General features: G+C 38.4%; 1 protein-coding gene across 1 annotated transcript; it reads left to right on the top strand.

Moving 5' to 3' along the window:
- The first annotated feature begins 580 nt into the window (after positions 1–580).
- LOC131786456 (SCO-spondin) lies at positions 581–19,763 on the top strand. The gene is made up of 36 exons (XM_066158857.1): positions 581–645; positions 1,345–1,362; positions 1,574–2,016; positions 2,334–2,493; positions 3,639–3,665; positions 4,250–4,692; positions 5,375–5,534; positions 6,404–6,577; positions 6,720–6,893; positions 7,036–7,209; positions 7,352–7,525; positions 7,668–7,841; positions 7,964–8,137; positions 8,280–8,453; positions 8,576–8,749; positions 8,892–9,065; positions 9,208–9,381; positions 9,516–9,689; positions 10,365–10,436; positions 10,878–10,904; positions 11,490–11,932; positions 12,615–12,774; positions 13,654–13,827; positions 13,970–14,143; positions 14,286–14,459; positions 14,602–14,775; positions 14,918–15,091; positions 15,226–15,399; positions 16,078–16,251; positions 16,413–16,586; positions 16,750–16,923; positions 17,065–17,238; positions 17,372–17,545; positions 18,008–18,444; positions 18,807–18,960; positions 19,655–19,763. The coding sequence occupies exons 1-36, from the start codon at positions 597–599 to the stop codon at positions 19,657–19,659; spliced, it is 6,426 nt and encodes a 2,141-aa protein (XP_066014954.1). The 5' UTR covers positions 581–596; the 3' UTR covers positions 19,660–19,763.
- The last annotated feature ends 6,065 nt before the right edge of the window (positions 19,764–25,828 follow it).

Raw genomic sequence — 25,828 nt, 5'->3', positions numbered from 1 at the left:
GCAAAAAGAAACTGATGATAAAAATACGTAGTCATTACAAAATGCAAAGAAAGGGAACACGCTACTTGACTTCAGGATTTCACCTCGTGGGTGTGACATCATCTCAACGATATAAATGAATGTTCGATAATAAGCATGTCACTCGTTGCATCCATTATAACAACCTTCAAAATATTTGAGGGGCTCCGACCGTTGTGGAAAATTTTAGAAATATGCCTTTCTGGTCATCAGCGGTCGCACGAAAGACTAATGTGTCAAAAACGTGTGTGCTAAACTCGTTGCTTCTTAAGTATTCATTAAATACTGTTATCCTATAATAAATCAGTACAATTACGATAGAATAAGTTTAAACTCGCGATTAGTATTTCCACAAACCGCTCTCGCATCTATCGCTTAGGATTTAATGTAGTAGAATCAAAATTAGAGAAGTTCTGAGTGAGTTCTGAAAGTTATTGCTCAATGTGGGTGTCATTTACATTTGTAACTTTGCTCATCATGCATGGAATGTAATTATAACTTAAGCATGGCTCGCACATGTCACACTTAAAATTGATGTTCACTGTCATTGTTTTTCAGAAATTGACCAGTTTTTGATAATGGAAACTTTGTGGCTTTGTCTCATCTTGACTTTGGCCCTATCTTCAGGTGGAGAGCATTTTTATGCATTAATTTCTTCCTAAGCCCTGATCGCCAAAAACATTCTTTTATCATCTCATCATTTTATTATCAAAGTAACCTCGCCAACTCGAACTCCCAATGGAAAGGAAAATGGTTGGAGTTAGCGGGGGTGTGAGTTATTACGAGAGTAGAGTGATAACTTTCGTTAAGGCGGTTAAAGCGTTAGTTATTGCAACTGAAAGCAGTCCTTGTAAGGACTCTACCCTCATCAGGGAGAAACAACTCGATCAAACGTTAATGACTGTCATAGACACAGGGTCATTATCAATTTCATTATTATTTATAGGTACACAGGTTTTAAGATCGTCAGGCTGGTTTGTAACTCTTGGTATCACGTCGCCGTGATTTGCCCACCGGTCAAACTAACCTTTAACACTTTTTCTGCTTTCTAACATCTTTGTTAAGATTCCAGTTGTTCTAAAAAGTAGCATTTGTTTTAAGTGATACTGAAATGTGCACATCAATACTTCTAAGATTGTTTTCCTGTCTCTTTTGGACTTTCTTTTGCCCCCGAGACTCTTAGTACCACCTTTGTCAGGACTCTACACATTTTCTTTTTATAATTAGTGTTATAATCGGTATCAGCATCATTATTTCACATCATGTTTTTTTGCGAGAGTTATGATTAATATTAATAGTTTCTTTTTTTTTTTTTTTCATTCTCAGATCTATCTCAGGCAGAAGGTTTGTTATTTGGCTCTTTTCTCATTAATATTGAACGCAACATAAAACCAACGAGTGTATCAATTGTGTCATGCAGTTTGTTTAAGGCCAATCTGTGCTGCCACCATGCACAGCATACAAGACGCGAAATGTTTCCTCACACTGAGTAACTTCGTGTGCATGTCGACTTAAAAAAAAGGATAATTATTAATAATAATGTTACTACCGGTAGGTGACTGTCATGATCAAATTCTGGATATCGCTATTTTGGCTGACGTATCAAGGAGTATGAACTTCAGGCAGCGGAGAGCTAAGATAAAACTCATCGATGACCTGGTAGAAAAGAAAGGCGTTTCTCCTTCAGGAAATCATTTCGCTCTAATCACCTTTGCAAAGGACGTCGTTATCGAAAGCGACTTCAACAATAAATCAAACTACGAAGAGGACAAATTAAAACACTTTGTTCAGAAGACAGTATACGTGAAACCCAAGGCCTGGGGAACACGAACAGATCTCGCCATGGATCTGGCCGCCAAAGAGTTGTTTACTGAACAAAGAGGAGACAGGCCCGGTGCTAAGAACATCATAATTTTGTTTACGGATGGCAAACCTTTTAAGTCGAGGAGAGATAAACGACGTGTGATTCCGTTTAAGGATTCCATTAAAGTATTGGAGGTAGACAAAATAGATTTCAGTTTAATTGACAGGTGTTCGCTCTTTTTTTTTTTTTTTAGCAAGTTTTGCTTATTTGTTTTTTAACTTTTGAACGCATTCGTGGAGGTAACATCACAATATTGTGGAAAATTAATATAGACCAACTTGATGATATTTCGTCTATTGTTCCACGGAAATTTACAGCGAAACTTTGAATTCTCTCTTTCGAATTTGATTTTCAGAGATATCGCGAAAATGTGCCAAAATTAAAGGTTCATACAAGACTGATTCATGCAGTTCATGACCTTGTTAAAAATTGACTCCTTGCCTTTCAACAGAGTAAAGGTGTGAGCATAATTGTTGTCGGAGTCGGTAGAAACGTGTTCAGAGCAAAAAGAAATATGTACGAGATGGCTGGCGAGAGGGGAAAGGTCCTTCTGTATCCCAGTTTTGATGACCTTCCCGGACACTTGGACGATATCGTGAAAGCTACTTGTGGTAAGCTGTCCTTGTTAAATTGCTTTATCTTTCGATGTGTTTAGAATAACCATTTTATCAATTAAATCATTCAAAAATTATTTTATTAATTATTGAATGGTAAACAAATTTCCTTTAAAAGGGCAAATAGCGTAAAGAATTTGTAAGCTAGAGCCGCGTAATGTTTAGCCATCCTTTCAATAGCGAAGCCGTTAATGATTTGTCGAAAAATTTATAAAAGGGCTGGCCAAGCCTTAAATTTAAATCTGTCTCAAAACTGTGACAGCTCTTTTCTTTTGGAGAAAAACAGTCGCACCTCGTACTTTAAGTGTGATGCATTCGACTGAGAACAATCAGTAAATCGTACCGAACAAAAAATACAAATTTTCAAAAACTTGTATTAAGCAATATTCGTCTTTCAACGATTGTTAATATTCCGTTTAAAACAGACGGATTTTTTAGGAGATTTATAAACAAGATCTGTTTTTCGTTCAAGAAAAGAAATGTATCACAACTTCTTCGTCTTTCTGTGCGTTAGATTGAAACAAGCGAAAGTCTTGTTAAATTGAAGAATTAAAGTTAAGTTAAAGTCTTGTTGAAGAAAAATTGCTTTGATTAGCATATCCTTTTTGATAAATGAGAAAGACAAAAACTTCATCGCGAAAAATGTTGATTCATAAAGATTACTTCCTTGTTCGAAAAGAGCAGCTGGCACCGGCTAAGAGGTCTTCAATCGCTGTGCTCCTAAAAAATGAGTTAAAAATGTAAAATATGGGGAAAAACGAATTAATCAGCAATGACACAGACAAAAATGGTGTCCAAGATGGTGTTTAATAGTTAAGTTGGTGTAACCCACCTCCAAATGTAGAATCTAGTCAACTACTCTACTCCAGCTGGGCGGCGTTATGTGGAAGCCTAAACGGTTGGCGCACTGCGGAGATCTGAGTTAAGTTGGGCCTGGTTTCTATATAGCTTTTTAGCTGGTCACATTCGTTTCATTTCTGAATATACCATTAATAAAGGAACATTCTTTGTCGTCTCGTTATTATCAGTATCGTTTATTGTTATCAGTATAGTTTATTATTATCAGTATAATTGTAATCTTTTTACTGGGTACTGTAAGGTGATTTTGATTTGCACTAATTGATCTCTTTTTTTCTTTGCAGAGGAAATGCCTGTACCCCACCCGGAAGGTTCGTAATTTTGATCAGTTTTTTAATGCAATTAACCAGTTATTTTCTGACATGGCAGACACCACTTTTGTGCAAAACAGGGGTTGTTCTGGTGATCGAATACAATGCACGATGCAGTAAATCAAAGGATTTTATTGGCTGGTTATAAACCGCCACAATGGTGTCTTTGAAGCGAGAACACTTGGGTTTGTTTATCTCAAATTCTTAGAGACAATTCGCTTCTCGAATTAATCAAGTAAAATAATACAAAGTCAATCTATTGAACCCTTCATGAAAGTCTTAGATCGGTAGAAGTGAAAGTGCCATAGAGCTGTGCGCGATGCAGTCGCTGAGAACAGACTACAGGAGGCCTGCACTTTTCTCCTTAGTGACTATAATACTCTTATTTCGAAGGCAAGTAACATCTGTAGAAGACTCGCTGTGGTGGTAGCACAGCGTTGTTACGAGATATCGCTATACTTAGTATGCTGAGACATGGATAGGCGAACATCTTCATGCGCACAGCTCTGCTCTCTTTTGCTCCCCGCGCATGTAGAACATTCAAGGGATAAATCATTGATAAAGATTATATTATCTATTGGTAGGTAGCTGTCTTGATAAAAAATTGGATATCGCGATACTGCAAGACATAACAAGAGGTGTAGGCAAGCAAGAGCGAAGGAAAAATATAAAAATCATTGATGAGCTGGTAGAAAAGAAGGGTGTTTCCCCATCAGGAAACCATTTTGCTATTATCACCTTTGCAATGGAAGTAGTTATTCAAAGCAAATTCAACGATGAGTCATACTACGAGGAAGATAAATTAAAAGACTTGGTTCAGAAGAAATTAAGAGAGGGACCCAAGGCCTGGGGAAGACGCACAGATCTCGCCATGGATCTTGCCGCCAAAGAGTTGTTTACTGAACAAGGAGGAAACAGGCCTGACGCTAAGAACTTCATAATCATGTTTACAGATGGGAAACCTTATAAGTCGAGGAGAGATAAACGACGTGTGATTCCGTTTAAGGATTCCATTAAAGTATTGGAGGTAGACAAAATAGATTTCAGTTTAACTGACAGGTGTTCGCTCTTTTAAGATTCCGTTTGAGCACTTCCATAGATGTATTGGAGGTAAAAAAATTAGACTTCTTCTTTATCAACCGCCCATTCAGATAAGGATAGAAAGTACTTGGATCCTATAATCTACCCTCCTCAAGGATGTGCTCACTAATAGCAAATCTGAGTCCGTAAAGATTAAATTCCTTTCCGTTTCAGTAGATTATTTCGGGTATGTTTGGTGTTTTCTTTCTGTAAACACCAGGAGTAAATCTTGAGGATGCAAAGACCAATATAATACTTTATTCGAGCACCACGGCTATTTAAACGAGGTCTTTTACGAGTGGCGAAACAAATTTACTGCGGTCATGAAATATTTACATTTCAGAGGTATATGTGAAAGAAAGGCCGCCAACTGGAGCTGGTGATCCTGCAACATATATCTAGCACAGACATACGGTGCTAGAGAAAAAGAATGCAAACGAACGAATCTTGCGAATATTCTCTTAAAGTCCGCACGATATTTTTTTTGAACGAAACTTTGTAAACTTTCTTTTGGATTTGTGAGGAAGTATCCTGAAGATTTGTGAAGATTGTAACTTAAGCACGAATCATACATAAGGGCCTTGTAGTTTGTGACCTGGATAAGGTTTCATTCTCTTGTTTTTACACAGAGCAAAGGTGTAAGCATAGTTGTCGTTGGAGTCGGTAATAGAGTTTTCAAAGAAAAGGAGACAATGTCAGTGATTGCAGGAAAGAATGGAAAAGTGCTTCTGTACCCTAACTTTCACGACCTATCTGAACATTTGGACGATATTCTAGAAGCAACGTGTGGTAAGCTCAAAAATAACTAATCAATCTGTATTGGAAATAAAAAGTAATTGAATCATCAATGGGCCTTAATACATAGACTGGTGCCTCTGTATTTAATTGGGAGATGAGTGAAAAAAAATTGAATATAAGAAAGCTCCATCGTTCACTCAAAATACATATATAAAGTTAGAACGGTTAGAACTTTAAAGACTAACAAAATTGACCTTTCGGGCCTTTTAACCATATTGCTCTACTATTCTTAGTACATTTGATTATCCTTTTTTACTTCTTAGCTTAGCGTGGGATTATTTAAGATTATGTTTCATGTCCCTAACTTAAATTTTTTTAAATTTTAAAATTATATTTATATGTAACAGTATTTACTTTTAAAGTTGATTTCAATTTATGTGGAATATCTGTAAATTAGCTGGTTTTATTTATATAATGTCACAAGTGAAAAGCTAAGCGTATGACATGTGCTAGGGTAATCTGGAAAGTACCATCACACCACACCACTGTTACCTACAAGCTGTATACATTTATGAAAAACAGAAAACTAATAGGCCAGAGGTGTGGCAAACAGAATCCGTGGTAAAGAGCGCAGCAAATGGTGTCGGTGTTATTGTTCAGTCTCCAAGTACGTCTGTCATTTGTCATCAAATATGAATAATTTGAACGGACCAGCCAAGCAAGTGAAAATAAGGGGCGGTTTTGGTGTCTAATAGGTAACGGTGAATGAGTGATTGCAAATCGTAAAATGGCGTCGAGCTAAAACTTTAAGGCATTATTGATCATAAAAAAGTTAAACTTAAAAAAATACGGTATCTTATATGACCTTGCAGCTTTCTAATAATATGAAAGTCATGCATTTCATTTTTCTCTACTGAAAGCAATTGACGGTGGATACAGCGAGTTTTCTGAGTCTGAGTGCAGTGTGACATGTGGAGGTGGGACAAAAAATCTGACAAGAACTTGTACCAATCCGCCGCCATCTGACGGTGGCAAGGACTGCAGTGAACTGGGACCAGCTGAAAAGACAGTTTCATGCAACAAAGCAGAATGTCGTAAGTATCATTAGTGTCACTTTGAGTCATCTATGGTTAGAGCGGTCTAATTAGATCCAAAACATTTTGTTTACCTGTTCTATATGCTATAGCTGAAGTAAATAAGCATAACTGAAGTTGCTGCTTGTGGTTGTTTGTATAGCAATTGATGGTGGTTACACTGAGTTTTCTGAGTCTGAGTGCAGTGTGACATGTGGAGGAGGGACAAAAAATCTGACAAGAACTTGTACCAATCCTCCGCCATCTAACGGTGGGAAGGACTGCAGTGAACTGGGACCAGCTGAAAAGACAGTTTCATGCAACGAAGCAGAATGCCGTAAGTATCTTTAGTGTCACTTTGAGTCACCTTTGGTTAGAGCGGTCTAATTAGATCGAAAGCATTTTGTTTACCTGTTCTATATGCTATAACTGAGGTAAATAAGCATAACTAAAGTTGCAGAATTTGGTTGTTTGTGTAGCAATTGATGGTGGTTACACTGAGTTTTCTGAGTCTGAGTGCAGTGTGACATGTGGAGGAGGGAAAAAAAATCTGACAAGAACTTGTACCAATCCGCCACCATCTAACGGTGGAAAGAACTGCAGTGAACTAGGGCCAGCTGAAAAGACAGTTTCATGCAACGAAGCAGAATGTCGTAAGTATCTTTAGTGTCACTTTGAGTCACCTATGGTTAGAGCGGTCTAATTAGATCTAAAACATTTTGTTTACCTGTTCTATATGCTACAGCTGAAGTAAATAAGCATAACTGAAGTTGCTGCTTCCGGTTGTTTGTATAGCAATTGATGGTGGTTACACTGAGTTTTCTGAGTCTGAGTGCAGTGTGACATGTGGAGGAGGGAAAAAAAATCTGACAAGAACTTGTACCAATCCTCCGCCATCTAACGGTGGGAAGAACTGCAGTGAACTAGGACCAGCTGAAAAGACAGTTTCATGCAACGAAGCAGAATGTCGTAAGCATCTTTAGTGTCACTTTGAGTCACCTATGGTTAGAGCGGTCTGATTAGATCGAAAACATTTTGTTTACCTGTTCTATATGCTATAGCTGAAGTAAATAAGCATAACTGAAGTTGCAGCTTCTGGTTGTTTGTATAGCAATTGATGGTGGTTACACTGAGTTTTCTGAGTCTGAGTGCAGTGTGACATGTGGAGGAGGGACAAAAAATCTGACAAGAACTTGTACCAATCCGCCACCATCTAACGGTGGGAAGAACTGCAGTGAACTAGGACCAGCTAAAAAGACAGTTTCATGCAACGAAGCAGAATGCCGTAAGTATCTTTAGTGTCACTTTGAGTCACCTATGGTTAGAGTGGTTTATTTACCTGTTCCATATGCTTTAAACGAGTTAAATAAATACGACTGAAGTTGGAGCTTTTGGTTGTTTGTATAGCAATTGATGGTGGTTACACTGAGTTTTCTGAGTCTGAGTGCAGTGTGACATGTGGAGGAGGGACAAAAAATCTGACAAGAACTTGTACCAATCCGCCGCCATCTAACGGTGGAAAGAACTGCAGTGAAGTGGGACCAGCTGAAAAGACAGTTTCATGCAACGAAGCAGAATGTCGTAAGTATCTTTAGTGTCACTTTGAGTCACCTATGGTTAGAGCGGTCTAATTAGATCTAAAACATTTTGTTTACCTGTTCTATATGCTATAGCTGAAGTAAATAAGCATAACTGAAGTTGCTGCTTCCGGTTGTTTGTATAGCAATTGATGGTGGTTACACTGAGTTTTCTGAGTCTGAGTGCAGTGTGACATGTGGAGGAGGGACAAAAAATCTGACAAGAACTTGTACCAATCCGCCGCCATCTAACGGTGGAAAGACCTGCAGTGAACTGGGACCAGCTGAAAAGACAGTTTCATGCAACGAAGCAGAATGCCGTAAGTATCTTTAGTGTCACTTTGAGTCACCTATGGTTAGAGCGGTTTATTTACCTGTTCCATATGCTTTAAACGAGGTAAATAAACACAACTGAAGTTGCAGCTTCTGGTTGTTTGTATAGCAATTGATGGTGGTTACACTGAGTTTTCTGAGTCTGAGTGCAGTGTGACATGTGGAGGAGGGACAAAAAATCTGACAAGAACTTGTACCAATCCGCCACCATCTAACGGTGGAAAGAACTGCAGTGAACTGGGACCAGCTGAAAAGACAGTTTCATGCAACGAAGCAGAATGCCGTAAGTATCTTTAGTGTCACTTTGAGTCACCTATGGTTAGAGCGGTCTAATTAGATCTAAAACATTTTGTTTACCTGTTCTATATGCTATAACTGAGGTAAATAAGCATAACTAAAGTTGCAGAATTTGGTTGTTTGTGTAGCAATTGATGGTGGTTACACTGAGTTTTCTGAGTCTGAGTGCAGTGTGACATGTGGAGGAGGGACAAAAAATCTGACAAGAACTTGTACCAATCCACCGCCATCTAACGGTGGGAAGAACTGCAGTGAACTAGGACCAGCTGAAAAGACAGTTTCATGCAACGAAGCAGAATGTCGTAAGTATCTTTAGTGTCACTTTGAGTCATCTATGGTTAGAGCGGTCTGATTAGATCGAAAACATTTTGTTTACCTGTTCTATATGCTATAGCTGAAGTAAATAAGCATAACTGAAGTTGCAGCTTCTGGTTGTTTGTATAGCAATTGATGGTGGTTACACTGAGTTTTCTGAGTCTGAGTGCAGTGTGACATGTGGAGGAGGGACAAAAAATCTGACAAGAACTTGTACCAATCCGCCACCATCTAACGGTGGAAAGAACTGCAGCGAACTTGGACCAGCTGAAAAGACAGTTTCATGCAACGAAGCAGAATGCTGTAAGTATCTTTAGTGGGTCACCTATGGTTAGAGCGGTTTATTTAGATGTAAAAAACTTTGTTTACCTATTTTTCATGCTATAGCTGAAGTAAATAAGCACAACTGAAGTTGCAGCTTTTGCTTCTTTGTATAGCAATTGATGGTGGTTACACTGAGTTTTCTGAGTCTGAGTGCAGTGTGACATGTGGAGGAGGGACAAAAAATTTGACAAGAACTTGTACCAATCCGCCGCCATCTAACGGTGGAAAGAACTGCAGTGAACTGGGACCAGCTGAAAAGACAGTTTCATGCAACGAAGCAGAATGCCGTAAGTATCTTTAGTGTCATTTTGAATAATCTATGGTGAGAGCGGTTTATTTAGATGAAAAGAAGAATTTTGTAAGTATTTTTGCTACTCTGTATATTGTGTATAGTGTAGGAAAAATTCTACATCTACATTACTACACTTTTGTTAAAACTCTTACCATCTTCTTTCTGCATCATCATCTAAAACCCTGGTAATAACTGGTTATGAGTGTTTTTACTGCTACTCTCTCTGTTTTGATAATGAAGGTAATAATATTTCATCTACTGGACTACACTAACGATAAAAAAACTACCATCTTCACCCTGCGTTTTCATTTCAAAACCTGGTGATAGGCATAATTATTATAAAGAAGATTTCCTGAGTCTAATAAGCTATCACCAGGAGTTTTCTATGGATAAGTTGTATGGTATCCGATGTTCCAATTTGCTAATAATAAAGTGGACAGTAAAAAAAAAATGATTTCATTAGAAACTTTGCGTTCATCTCCCTACGGTTCGTTTTAATCTAAATGAAGAGTCTTCCATTCAGGCTTTCTTTTCTTCAGATGCAATCTAATCTTTCCTAAGGTTAAAATCACTTTGCTGAAATACAAATAAATTGTTCGAGCTTGTACTTTACAAGTTATCACTTGAAAAAACAAACATAAGAGATGCTTCTTGTGTTGTTGTTGTGTAGCAATTGATGGTGGATACACTGAGTGGTCGGAGTCTGAGTGCAGTGTGAGATGTGGAGAAGGGACAAAAATACTAAAAAAATGAGTTAAAAATGTAAAATATGGGGAAAACCGAATTAATCAGCAATGACACAGACAAAAATGGTGTCCAAGATGGTGTTTAATAGTTAAGTTGGTGTAACCCACCTCCAAATGTAGAATCTAGTCAACTACTCTACTCCAGCTGGGCGGCGTTATGTGGAAGCCTAAACGGTTGGCGCACTGCGGAGATCTGAGTTAAGTTGGGCCTGGTTTCTATATAGCTTTTTAGCTGGTCACATTCGTTTCATTTCTGAATATACCATTAATAAAGGAACATTCTTTGTCGTCTCGTTATTATCAGTATCGTTTATTATTATCAGTATCGTTTATTGTTATCAGTATAGTTTATTATTATCAGTATAATTGTAATCTTTTTACTGGGTACTGTAAGGTGATTTTGATTTGCACTAATTGATCTCTTTTTTTCTTTGCAGAGGAAATGCCTGTACCTCACCCAGAAGGTTCGTAATTTTGATCAGTTTTTTAATGCAATTAACCAGTTATTTTCTGACATGGCAGACACCACTTTTGTGCAAAACAGGGGTTGTTCTGGTGATCGAATACAATGCACGATGCAGTAAATCAAAGGATTTTATTGGCTGGTTATAAACCGCCACAATGGTGTCTTTGAAGCGAGAACACTTGGGTTTGTTTATCTCAAATTCTTAGAGACAATTCGCTTCTCGAATTAATCATGTAAAATAATGCAAAAGTCAGTCTATTGAACCCTTCAGGAAAGTCTTAGATCGGTAGAAGTGAAAGTGCCATAGAGCTGTGCGCGATGCAGTCGCTGAGAACAGACTACAGGAGGCCTGCACTTTTCTCCTTAGTGACTATAATACTCTTATTTCGAAGGCAAGTAACATCTGTAGAAGACTCGCTGTGGTGGTAGCACAGCGTTGTTACGAGATATCGCTATATTTAGTATGCTGAGACATGGATAGGCGAACATCTTCATGCGCACAGCTCTGCTCTCTTTTGCTCCCCGCGCATGTAGAACATTCAAGGGATAAATCATTGATAAAGATTATATTATCTATTGGTAGGTAGCTGTCTTGATAAAAAATTGGATATCGCGATACTGCAAGACATATCAAGAGGTGTAGGCGAGCAGCAGCGAAGGAAAAAGATAAAAATCATTGATGAGCTGGTAGAAAAGAAGGGTGTTTCCCCATCAGGAAACCATTTTGCTATTATCACCTTTGCAATGGAAGTAGTTATTCAAAGCAAATTCAACGATGAGTCATACTACGAGGAAGACAAATTAAAAGACTTGGTTCAGAAGAAAGTAGGAGTGGAACCCAAGGCCTGGGGAAGACGCACAGATCTCGCCATGGATCTTGCCGCCAAAGAGTTGTTTACTGAACAAGGAGGAAACAGGCCTGACGCTAAGAACTTTATAATCATGTTTACAGATGGGAAACCTTATAAGTCGAGGAGAGATAAACGACGTGTGATTCCGTTTAAGGATTCCATTAAAGTATTGGAGGTAGACAAAATAGATTTCAGTTTAACTGACAGGTGTTCACTCTTTTAAGATTCCGTTTGAGCACTTCCATAGATGTATTGGAGGTAAAAAAATTAGACTTCTTCTTTATCAACCGCCCATTCAGATAAGGATAGAAAGTACTTGGATCCTATAATCTACCCTCCTCAAGGATGTGCTCACTAATAGCAAATCTGAGTCCGTAAAGATTAAATTCCTTTCCGTTTCAGTAGATTATTTCGGGTATGTTTGGTGTTTTCTTTCTGTAAACACCAGGAGTAAATCTTGAGGATGCAAAGACCAATATAATACTTTATTCGAGCACCACGGCTATTTAAACGAGGTCTTTTACGAGTGGCGAAACAAATTTACTGCGGTCATGAAATATTTACATTTCAGAGGTATATGTGAAAGAAAGGCCGCCAACTGGAGCTGGTGATCCTGCAACATATATCTAGCACAGACATACGGTGCTAGAGAAAAAGAATGTAAACGAACGAATCTTGCGAATATTCTCTTAAATTCCGCACGATATTTTTTTTGAACGAAACTTTGTAAACTTTCTTTTGGATTTGTGAGGAAGTATCCTGAAGATTTGTGAAGATTGTAACTTAAGCACGAATCATACATAAGGGCCTTGTAGTTTGTGACCTGGATAAGGTTTCATTCTCTTGTTTTTACACAGAGCAAAGGTGTAAGCATAGTTGTCGTTGGAGTCGGTAATAGCGTTTTCAAAGAAAAGGAGACAATGTCAATGATTGCGGGAAAGAATGGAAAAGTGCTTCTGTACCCTAACTTTCACGACCTATCTGAACATTTGGACGATATTCTAGAAGCTACATGTGGTAAGATCAAAAATAACTAATCAATCTGTATTGGAAATAAAAAGTAATTGAATCATCAATGGGCCTTAAGACATAGACTGGTGCCTCTGTATTTAATTGGGAGATGAGTGAAAAAAAATTGAATATAAGAAAGCTCCATCGTTCACTCAAAATACATATATAAAGTTAGAACGGTTAGAACTTTAAAGGCCAACAAAATTGACCTTTCGGGCTTTTTAACCTAACTTTTTACATATTGCTCTTCTATTCTTAGTACATTTGATTATCCTTTTTTACTTCTTAGCTTAACGTGGGATTATTTAAGATTATGTTTCATGTCCCTAACTTAAATTTTTTTAAATTTTAAAATTATATTTATATGTAACAGTATTTACTTTTAAAGTTGATTTCAATTTATGTGGAATATCTGTAAATTAGCTGGTTTTATTATATAATGTCACAAGTGAAAAGCTAAGCGTATGACATGTGCTAGGGTAATCTGGAAAGTACCATCACACCACACCACTGTTACCTACAAGCTGTATACATTTATGAAAAACAGAAAACTAATAGGCCAGGGGTGTGGTAAACAGAATCCGTGGTAAAGAGCGCAGCAAATAGTGTCGGTGTTATTGTTCAGTCTCCAAGTACGTCTGTCATTTGTCATCAAATATGAATAATTTGAACGGACCAGCCAAGCAAGTGAAAATAAGGGGCGGTTTTGGTGTCTAATAGGTAACGGTGAATGAGTGATTGCAAATCGTAAAATGGCGTCGAGCTAAAACTTCAAGGCATTATTGACCATAAAAAAGTTAAACTTAAAAAAATACGCTATCTTATATGACCTTGCAGCTTTCTAATAATATGAAAGTCATGCATTTCATTTTTCTCTATTGAAAGCAATTGACGGTGGATACAGCGAGTTTTCTGAGTCTGAGTGCAGTGTGACATGTGGAGGAGGGACAAAAAATCTGACAAGAACTTGTACCAATCCGCCGCCATCTGACGGTGGGAAGAACTGCAGTGAACTAGGACCAGCTGAAAAGACAGTTTCATGCAACGAAGCAGAATGTCGTAAGTATCATTAGTGTCACTTTGAGTCATCTATGGTTAGAGCGGTCTAATTAGATCTAAAACATTTTGTTTACCTGTTCTATATGCTATAGCTGAAGTAAATAAGCATAACTGAAGTTGCTGCTTGTGGTTCTTTGAATAGCAATTGATGGTGGTTACACTGAGTTTTCTGAGTCTGAGTGCAGTGTGACATGTGGAGGAGGGAAAAAAAATCTGACAAGAACTTGTACCAATCCTCCGCCATCTAACGGTGGGAAGGACTGCAGTGAGCTGGGACCAGCTGAAAAGACAGTTTCATGCAACGAAGCAGAATGCCGTAAGTATCTTAAGTGTCACTTTGAGTCACCTAAGGTTAGAGCGGTCTAATTAGATCGAAAACATTTTTTTTACCTGTTCTATATGCTATAACTGAGGTAAAGAAGCATAACTAAAGTTACAGAATTTGGTTGTTTGTGTAGCAATTGATGGTGGTTACACTGAGTTTTCTGAGTCTGAGTGCAGTGTGACATGTGGAGGAGGGACAAAAAATCTGACAAGAACTTGTACCAATCCGCCGCCATCTAACGGTGGGAAGAACTGCAGTGAACTAGGACCAACTGAAAAGACAGTTTCATGCAACGAAGCAGAATGCCGTAAGTATCTTTAGTGTCACTTTGAGTCACCTATGGTTAGAGCGGTCTAATTAGATCTAAAACATTTTGTTTACCTGTTCTTTATGCTATAGCTGAAGTAAATAAGCATAACTGAAGTTGCTGCTTCCGGTTGTTTGTATAGCAATTGATGGTGGTTACACTGAGTTTTCTGAGTCTGAGTGCAGTGTGACATGTGGAGGAGGGACAAAAAATCTGACAAGAACTTGTACCAATCCGTCACCATCTAACGGTGGGAAGAACTGCAGTGAACTAGGACCAGCTGAAAAGACAGTTTCATGCAACGAAGCAGAATGTCGTAAGCATCTTTAGTGTCACTTTGAGTCACCTATGGTTAGAGCGGTCTGATTAGATCAAAAACATTTTGTTTACCTGTTCTATATGCTATAGCTGAAGTAAATACGCACAACTGAAGTTGCAGCTTCTGGTTGTTTGTATAGCAATTGATGGTGGTTACACTGAGTTTTCTGAGTCTGAGTGCAGTGTGACATGTGGAGGAGGGACAAAAAATCTGACAAGAACTTGTACCAATCCGCCGCCATCTAACGGTGGAAAGAACTGCAGCGAACTTGGACCAGCTGAAAAGACAGATTCATGCAACGAAGCAGAATGCCGTAAGTATCTTTAGTGGGTCACCTATGGTTAGAGCGGTTTATTTAGATGTAAAAAACTTTGTTTACCTATTTTTCATGCTATAGCTGAAGTAAATAAGCACAACTGAAGTTGCAGCTTTTGGTTCTTTGTATAGCAATTGATGGTGGTTACACTGAGTTTTCTGAGTCTGAGTGCAGTGTGACATGTGGAGGAGGGACAAAAAATCTGACAAGAACTTGTACCAATCCGCCGCCATCTAACGGTGGAAAGAACTGCAGTGAACTGGGACCAGCTGAAAAGACAGTTTCATGCAACGAAGCAAGATGCCGTAAGTATCTTTAGTGTCATTTTGAATAATCTATGGTGAGAGCGGTTTATTTAGATGAAAAGAAGAATTTTGTAAGTATTTTTGCTGCTACTCTGTGTATTGTGTATAGTGTAGGAAAAATTCTACATCTACATTACTACACTTTCGTTAAAACCCTTACCATCTTCTTTCTGCATCATCATCTAAAAACCTGGTAATAACTGGTAATGAGTGTTTTTACTGCTACTCTCTGTTTTGATAACGAAGGCAATTATATTTCATCTACTGGACTACACTAACGATAAAAAAAACTACCATCTTCACTCTGCGTTTTCATTTCAAAACCTGGTGATAGGCATAATTATTATAAAGAAGATTTCCTGAGTCTAATAAGCTATCACCAGGAGTTTTCTATGGATAAGTTGTATGGTATCCGATGTTCCAATTTGCTAATAATAAAGTGGACAGTAAAAAAAAAAATGATTTCATTAGAAACTTTGCGTTCATCTCCCTACGGTTCGTTTTAACCTAAATGAAGAGTCTTCCATTCAGGTTTTCTTTTCCTCAGATGCAATCTAATCTTTCCTAAGGTTAAAATCACTTTGCTGAAATACAAATAAATTGTTCGAGCTTGTACTTTACAAGTTATCACTTGAAAAAACAAACATAAGAGATGCTTCTTTTGTTGTTGTTGTGTAGCAATTGATGGTGGATACACTGAGTGGTCGGAGTCTGAGTGCAGTGTGACATGTGGAGAAGGGACAAAAATACTTACAAGAACCTGCACCAATCCTTCGCCATCTTGCGGTGGAAAGAATTGCAGTGAGCTGGGGCCAGATTTTATGACAATTCCATGTAACGAAGGAGAATGCCGTAAGTATTTAAGCGTCACTTTGAGTCTCCTATAGTTGAGCGATTTGATTAGATATAAAGAAGTTTCTGTGTAAATGTTTCACGTGTTAGAACTTCAGCAAAGGAGTAAAACTGAACTAACAGTTTTTTTTTTGTTGTTGTTGTTGTTTTATTTCTTGTAGCAATTGATGGTGGATACACTGAGTGGTCGGAGTCTGAGTGCAGTGTGACATGTGGAGAAGGGACAAAAATACTTACAAGAACCTGCACCAATCCTCCGCCATCTTGTGGTGGAAAGAACTGCAGTGAGCTGGGGCCAGATTTAACGACAATTCCATGTAACGAAGGAGAATGCCGTAAGTATTTTAACCGTCATTTTAAGTCTCCTATGGTTGAGCAGTTTGATTAGATGTAAAGAAGTTTCTGTGTAAATGTTTCACATGCTAGAACTTCAGCAAAGGTATAAACTGAACTAACAGCCTTTGTTTTTTGTTGCTGTTGTTGTTTTATTCCTCGTAGCAATTGATGGTGGATACACTGAGTTTTCTGAGTCTGAGTGCAGTGTGACATGTGGAGGTGGGACAAAAAATCTAACAAGAACTTGTACCAATCCTCCGCCATCTAACGGTGGCAAGGACTGCAGTGAACTAGGACCAGCTGAAAAGACAGTTTCATGCAACGAAGCAGAATGCCGTAAGTATCTTTAGTGTCACTTTGAGTCACCTATGGTTAGAGCAGTTTATTTAGATGAAAAAATTTTGTTTACCTGTTCCATATGCTATAACCGAAGTAAATAAACACAATTAAAGTGGCAAATTTTGTTTGTTCGGGTAGCAATCGATGGTGGTTACACTGAGTTTTCTGAGTCTGAGTGCAGTGTGACATGTGGAGGAGGGACAAAAAATCTGACAAGAACTTGTACCAATCCGCCGCCATCTAACGGTGGAAAGAACTGCAGTGAACTGGGACCAGCTGAAAAGACAGTTTCATGCAACGAAGCAGAATGTCGTAAGTATCTTTAATGTCACTTTGAGTCACCTATGGTTAGAGGAGTTTATTTAGATGTAAAAAATTTTGTTTATATGCTATAACTGAAGTAAATAAGCACAACTGAAGTTGCAGTTTTTGGTTGATTGTGTAGCAATTGATGGTGGTTACACTGAGTTTTCTGAGTCTGAGTGCAGTGTGACATGTGGAGGAGGGACAAAAAATCTGACAAGAACTTGTACCAATCCTCCGCCATCTAACGGTGGAAAGGACTGCAGTGAACTGGGACCTGCTGAAAAGACAGTTCGATGCAATGAAGCAATATGTCGTGAGTATATAAACCATCGTAAGACTTGCAGAAGCAGTTTGGGCGAAGACAGAATCAATTACTATTTTCTACTTGTTTATTTTCAGAGCTTATCAAAGAGATACCAGAAATCTGCTTGATCTCTTTCACGTCTCTCTCCAAACTCGCAACCTTCTGGTTCTATTTGCGAAACCCAATGAGAAAAAAAGACTGTCATTGATTAACGTTATGTTTAAGACGTTGCAATCCAATCAATTTTCTCGGACCGATTATTTGGTAATAGTAAATTGAAAGACGCAGTACAGCTAAGTGTAAAAACAGAACTCTTGCTTAGTTTCTCGGACATAGTGCCAGACTGGGAAAGTGGGAAAAAAGGGAATAAATTGAAAAGAATTATAGCCTAACAATAGATAGAGAGTTAGAGTAACCATAGCAGTTTAATTGATTCCTTTTGTACATCACCAAGATTTTACTCCTCCACAGCTCCTCCATGCACAGCTGGACTCGACATTGGAATTGTACTCGACAAATCCGAGAGTGTCAGAAAAGCTAATCTGAGAAAGGTTATCACCTTCTTGTGTGAACTTGTGAAGAAATTTCACCCGTCACCAGAAGAAGACCACTTCGGTCTCATCACGTTTAACAAGCGAGCGGAACTGGCGTTTACCTTTGCGGATTCAAAATACCATGACAAGGAAGCTCTCGTGAAGAGAATAGCCGATGAGCCAATTAGACTGCGTCTGCATACTCGCACCGATCTGGCTTTAAAATTGGCATTAGACTCGCTGTTTACCAAGGCAGGGGGAGACAGACCAGACAAACCAAATGTCATGATTGTATTGACAGATGGAATGCCAACACATCCTGGGAAAAGTTTCAGTTTTGATGCATTTGCTGCGAATATAGAAAAAGAATTTAAAGTGAGTGTTCCCATTCAGGTTTCATTGACATGCCATATGTTTTTTAACCTTTTTTTCTCTTTTTGTGGCACCAATTAGCGTGCTGATAATTTAAAAAGGTGGTACTTCATTATGCAGCTCGTATAAAAATTTATTTTATGACGGTGTTTGAAAAAGTATCATCATATCAGTTAAGAATTTACATCATTTGTTCAGCTAAAGGTCTATCTGCCCGTTTGTTTGTAATTTAGTGAGGGAGTAAGTTTGTCTATTCGTTGGTCAATTTTCCTTGCCCCTCATTCAAGTTATGACGTAAATACCTCACTCTCCTATATCAGCTGGCTCCTGATATCATTTTATTTCTACCTACCTATCTACAACAGAAAAAGAACGTTAGCATATTGGCCGTGGGAATTGGTAAGACGATAAATATAAAAAGCCTGAAGCAGATCGCAGGTGGAAGTAACGTGGTGCAGGTGGAGGACTTCGACAAACTTAAAGAAACGATCGAAGAAATCAAATCGAAATCTTGTACTGGTAAGGTGACATGTAAAACAAGAAAATATATATTTTTTAATGAAAATCAATGGTTTCGAGTTAGCTAATTTTTCCAAAGATGAAAAAATTTTTTTGACACACGATTTAAGAGACTTCATTCATAGAGATTACAATGAAACTCTGCTTTACATTTTCTTGAATATTACTTCAGGTAACTTCAGCTGGATGATAAAATTGCTTCTTTTAGTAAATGTTCTTTTTTCAAATGTTTGCTGTAGAAATAACCATAGGAAGTAAAATTTACTTCTCTCGTGTGAGTTAAGCATTGATCACATATATAGCATATATATATAAAGACGTTAAGAATATATGAAAGTCATATATTTGAACTTTATCCCCAGTTCAAATATGTGACTTTCATATATTCTTAACCGTTTATTTCATCACTTCACGGGTTTATTTAGACCCAACATCATGACCAGCTCCCAGTTGGCTTGTTAGCTCAGTTGGTAGAGCGCTGTACCGGTATCGCAGAGGTCATGGGTTCTAATCCCGTACAGGCCTGAATTTTTTTTCTGGCCTTATTTTCACTACTGCCTAAGTAGTGCACATTACTGCGAGGATCACTTTCATTCACATATATAGCAGAGTTAGTGAAGAAAGCACAGGGAATGCATAATGAATAACAGCGAGAATATAGTCAAATTGATGAAAAATTGTTTTCTATTTCCAGAGTGAGAAAGCCACCTGGCATTTATCAAGTGGAGTCGTCCTTAATTTTTTAGTACCTAGGAAGATTGTATTTGCAAACTGTACTACGTGGCAATAAAAATAAAAAAAAGGAATTCTCTGAGTGCATTGGTTGACACTATTGATGAACAACTAGAATTCATGCGACTTTAGCGATGGTATATGAGACCACACGATCATCAACGAGAAAAATAAGGAAAAATGAAATCTTTATTCTCTTGTGACCATTTTCCTGCCAATCACGTAGCCTCATTTTCTGCAAACACACACACACACAACTCGCAATTTTTCTTTTCGCTCTGATGAAGGGCTAACACTCTAAACGTCAGCTTAGAAACTCTTTATCGTGGCAAATTTACTTTACTAATAAATAGATAACAATACACGGGCGCGTGTGAACATGGAATTTCTCTTCGTCTCTCCGGGTGTTCAACTCGATAACTCAGTACACACGACATGAGAAAATGCTGAAGTCGACAAGCGTTCGATGTTTCTGATGCTAACTTACTTCAAATGGATGATGAAATCCCTACCTCTGAAATTTAATGTCAGTATCAACCTATTAGGGGAGCGAGCTCGAACGATTTGGGTCCTGCAGCCTAATTGATTCCATCCTATGTAGGGAATGTCTATCTCAAAAGAATGTCCATTTCATGGCTCACAAGAAAGGAATACTTTTGTAAAATTCCTTAAGGTTGTGTTTTCCAATGGTATCCAATGACAGGCGTAGCAGTAGATTTGTTTTTTATTCATCCCATCCCCGATACCATCGGCAGATACAATAGCCTTTTTGAAATAAACACTGCAGCTTCTCAGCACCAATATTTCCAACTTGATGGACATCACCTCTTCGACACGGACCGTATTTTCTAAAGAAAATCATCAAAACAGTTTTGTTAAATTCGGTAGGAAGTAACCGGAAGGAATTGACAGAACTCAACTGTAACAATGTTCAGTGCATAGATTTTAGCTCGTCATAGTATCTTATATACCCGAGTCACTTGCTTCTACCCAGACTTTACTTTAGCCGATCGTTTGTTAACCAAGAGTGCCGCAGGCATCTCCAATTATACGTGTTAGAGGAATGAGACTACAGTAATGTAACAAAAACTCTTCGTGTGATAGTGTAGTTCGATCATCCGGGTGATTGTATTCCTAAGAAGGACTGTTGTCGGTTGTGGTGACTAACGTTTCGCCAACCTGAGCGGAAGTCATCTTCAGTGTCCAGTGAATAGTCGTTGTCAGTCGAATGTTCTTAGTCCGGCTCCTATAAACGGATTGGTCAGTTTTGCCGTGATGTTATCGGTTGTAAGACTCAAGTGGTGTAGGTCGGTCGTGATTGATCAGTCTCGATCCGTTAGTAAAGTTAGGTCGTTCTGTTCGAATCGTTTGTAATGTTAATGTCGTGGATGGGTCGTTTGAATGGTGCCAATAGTGGCTGGCACCTGTTGAGGGGAGTCTATTCCAAGTTAGTAAACCAGCTTCCAGAGTCAGTCGTTGAAAGTAGTTGGTTCTGTAGGTTAGGCATTGCGCAGAGTCCCAGTCAATAGTGTGGTTCGTAAGTCGGTGATGTTCAGCAATGTGACTGTTGACATCGCCTTTCCTTATCGCTCGTTTGTGTTCAGTCAGTCTAATTGTGAGGTTTATGGCAGTCTCACCGATGTAGGAATCACCCGGACGATCAAACTACACTATTACATGTTACCCCCGGGTTCAAACCATTTATTGAAAAACTCTTCATTCAACTTATATGTATTATCAGAATATGAGCTCATTTCTTCTTGAATCTTCGTTTATTGTATCTTGCAGCACACAGAGATGGAGTTGATAAAAAATGTATCTAAGTGGTAGTGGCATACAGTCTTGACTCTTACGATTCAACGTAAACTAAACCCCTTGGAAAAGTAACGCCATTGACGCTCAACGCAGCTATCGACTAAAGTGCCCAGTACCACAGCTGCCGAAACTTTGCGGTCTGCCAAATCTACACAAACTTGGTTTCCCAAAGCGACTTATAGATTTGTTCCAAAGTCTCCTACATACCAACTACAGTGGAACCTCGATTTAATGAATTGCCAAGGGACTGGGGAAATTGGTTCGAGAGTTCGTTACATCGAAAACCTCGATTTAACGAATTTGCGGAAACAGAAAAAACAAAATGTCGAGGAATGGTTTTCTTTTGTGGTATGACGTCGGGCTACCCAGCCTTTTGGGATCGGAACGATTACTGTAAATAACATTTGTGCTCTAATGTCAGTATGATGCTACAGTACGCTGTACAGGTCTGTATATAGCTACAGCATCTTATTTTTAAAGCAAGGAGGACAAATTTCCGTGGAAGTCACCGGCAAACAAGCAAACTACAAGACTCTTTGAAAAAAAGGTTAAGTTCAACTCAATAGAACTAAGGATAAAGCGGATCTGTAGATGTGTCAACAGTGTCAATTTCTGTATTTTTGGAAATTATGATAATCACAAAACTTTGTTTTGCCATGATTACATTACTGGCTATCTAAGAATTTCTTATTATACTGACTCAAATGTAGCAGCCATTAAGTCATTACTTTACTGGTTTTATTATGGTCAGTTATAATATATAGCCAACTATATTCGTCCGACAAACTTAGTGGCTCCAAGAAATGCTCGTATGTATATATATACGAACGAAATTACGAATTTCGCCGTCATCTCAACGCCGTTGGCATTAACAATAAGCTATTAACCGTGAAGTTGTTCCATTCAGGTTACTGGAATCGAAGGATTTTGTTCTTGTTGGTCTGTTTTGCATTTTCCTTTTGTCACGTGTTAGCATTCGTTCGTTATATCGGGTTATATATTTTAGGTCATCATAGGTCTGGGCTTCTGGATTGCGTTCGTTATAACGAAGAATTCGTTATTTCGAGGTTCTTTCCCATACATTTTACTGTAACTTTGGCCGGACTGAAGAGTACCGTTCGTTATACCAACAACTTCATTATATGGAGGTTCGTTAAATCGAGGTTCCACTGTATCCAAGCAGTCTGACGATCATACCACTACCGACAAATCCAGACGTAAGCTCCAGTCCTCCGAGATCTTCGCAAAAGCCATTAAAACTGTACAGATACCTGACGACTACAAACCAGTGTCATTTGATGTTAAATCTCTTCTTACCAATTTTCCGCTACTTTTGGCACTAAAATGTACTGAGACAGCTACCGACAACACAACGACCTACTACCGATAGAGGACATAACGGACTTACTGAACCTATGTCTAGATCAACTTGCTTTCAATTCAGTATTAAACGATACGAAGAGTTACATTGTGCAGGTTTGAAGGCGCCACTTTCCGTTGTTGTCACGTAATTGCTGATGCAGAACATCGAGGAACGCGCCCTTTCGACTTGCCGATGAAAGATACCACTTTGGCTACGTTGACGAAATATTCACCGCCGCACGACACGACGAATTCGATGAATTCCACCACCACTTTAAGGAACAAATCAGCGAAATACATTTTAGCAGAGAAGTCAGTCGAAAACGCATCAACACACGTTTCACCCCTTTAGTATTCCAGAAAACGTATCTCTGCTCTGACGTTTACAGGCAACCGCAAGCTTTAAATACAAGACAATTTAGTCTAAGAGCTGGTCACGGACGATACACAAAAAAACCAAATAATTGTCTACAGTTTCTGAAAAAGTCGAAGACAACTGTTTACATACCGACATTACACAAAGCCACGAAATCAGGACTCTAACACGACGAGCGTAACTACAGGTAGTATGCAACACGACAGACAGCTTATCCGACGAGAACAAATACCTTGACGGTGTTTAAAAAAAACAACAACTACAACGAAGACTTTCGTCGACGAAACACTCACCGACCCACTAAAGCGAACGACAACCCAACTCCTACGACTACAGCGACTATACCAGCGTTTGAAACCCTCTCGCACATCCCGCAACCTTTGCATTGACCACCAACACATCACTACACTTCGTCAGTTACTAACCAACGTCAAAGACAAGGACGAACCAAAGAAAAGGCAGTGAGTGGTTTATACGATCGAGTACTGCGACTGTTAAGCCTCCTACGTAGGAGGGACTGGCAGAAACTTCACGACAAGACTGACAGAACATAGGCGAGCGACGCGCTATCATAGTCAGGGACTCTGCACAATGCCAAACCTACAGCACTTACTATTTTCAACGACTGACTTTGAACAAACCCCCCTCAACAGGTGTCAACTATTACCGGCACCATACAAACAACTTCTTCATGACATTTACACCAAACTTAACATTACCGCTGGATCGAAACTGAACAATCATGACCTGCGTACGCCATTTGAATCTTGTAAAAACTCGCAGGCAGTGTCAATAATTTTTTTATGATTATTTTATGATTATTTTTGCCGGTTTTTGTTTTTGCCGGTACGTTCACTCATCATTAGTGAAATTTCGTCGTTCGCGTTGCTGATTGGACGAACGATAATTTTTTTACGGTGAAATTTTGTCGTTCGTACTCCTGATTGGCTACATTTAGAATCAGTACGAATTTTATTCACTACGATTTTTGTGGGTAAATCTCAGTACCTATGAAATAATATATTCACACAAGCACACTTATCAAACCAGGTAAACTGTTATTTTTTCACGACTTAACTTGCAAACTATAATGTACCGTATTGTTAATGCATTTTAGTATGGTACGTTCAAGCTTGACCAACGAAAAACGAACATTTCTAAACAGTCATCGAATATACTAAATAAGTTTGTAAGAATTTTTCAGTGACATTTTGGCGAAGTTTGTGACTACCGGGAAATGAATCCGTTTGATTGAGACCGTGCCCGGCAGTCTGCTCAGAAGCGTACAATTTCTGAGCGACGACAACCGAGCGATATTATAGTATGCACAAGCTCGGAGAATTTGTCTACTAAAAAAACAAATTAATTTATTACATTTATTAAAAAAAATCCAATACTCTTCAGAAGTTTCAAGGAACCTTTCAGTGAAATTTTGGAGAAAATTTTTAACAGACGATTTTTAATTTTTGGAATCGTTTGACAATTCTAAAAAAAAAAATTGACAATCCTAAATAGTTTGACAGAACCTTTTGGTGGAAAATCTGACTGTACAAGTGTCTGACTGCCGGGAATTCAGTCTATTTGAGACTGTGCCCAGCTGCCGGGCATTTAGTCACAGCATTGTATTTTTACATTAGTAACAGGACTAATTTTCCACGGTGCAGCCAGTGATTAGCCTCTCGATCCTACTTTCAGCTTATGACACCATAGAATACACTCCAAGCAGCAGTTTTTCAAAAATCATTTGGTAGAAAAATAAGTTACCGCTTTGAATTTAGGAAGAAAAATCGTTTGAACTCTGATACATAACCCATTTTTCGAAGTGTTTCCTATCAACAATTTACGCGCATATCCATGGTAATTATAACTTGTTATTGATTCGCAAAATTTAATTTGCGTCACGAGCTGCAAAATCACAAAATAAGGACTTCCAGCTTTTCATCTTACTTTTTGCAATACGGAAGAAAAAGTGTTAGCCTAAGAGACGCTACACAGTCCGTGAGTCTTGAAAATTGAGATGAGTCTGATACAGGTTTGTATCGTAAAAAAGGTTGTGCTTTGGACGCGGTTTGATGTTACTCTGGTTTAAGGATTTAATGAATGTAACCGAGAAGTTAAAATTCATGGACCCAACGTTTCGACCCTCCTGTCTAGTGTCTTCCTTCAGTGGCAAAGTAGGTGTCAAACTGAAAAATAATTTTCAGTGTCAAAAACTAATTTCCATCACCGATTTTTTTAATAGTTTCAAGAGATATAACACCAATGAGCGATGAAGCAACTTCGTGAGATTTACTGGAAAATGTGAAGCACGAACTGTTAATGTTAATAGATATGGAAGTATTCGGAAATATCCCCATAAATTCGCAAAGAGAATTTTGCTGCACCTTAATGCGCATATTTTTCCAGCTACAGTAGGACCATTTTTTGTTTTACCACCAATGTTAATGTTAATGTTAACACCGTTAGCCTTATTATCCATTTCTTAAAAAAAAGATAAATAAATTTTAAAAAAATTTAAATTAAAGAAAAAAAAAACTGGCCGAAGTTATATTACAGCATTCATTGACAAGCAAAGCAGTGGAT

This window comes from Pocillopora verrucosa, chromosome 12 (assembly GCF_036669915.1).
Source record: "Pocillopora verrucosa isolate sample1 chromosome 12, ASM3666991v2, whole genome shotgun sequence".
Taxonomy (NCBI): domain Eukaryota; kingdom Metazoa; phylum Cnidaria; class Anthozoa; order Scleractinia; family Pocilloporidae; genus Pocillopora; species Pocillopora verrucosa.
This window is presented reverse-complemented; position numbering and strand designations above follow the sequence as displayed.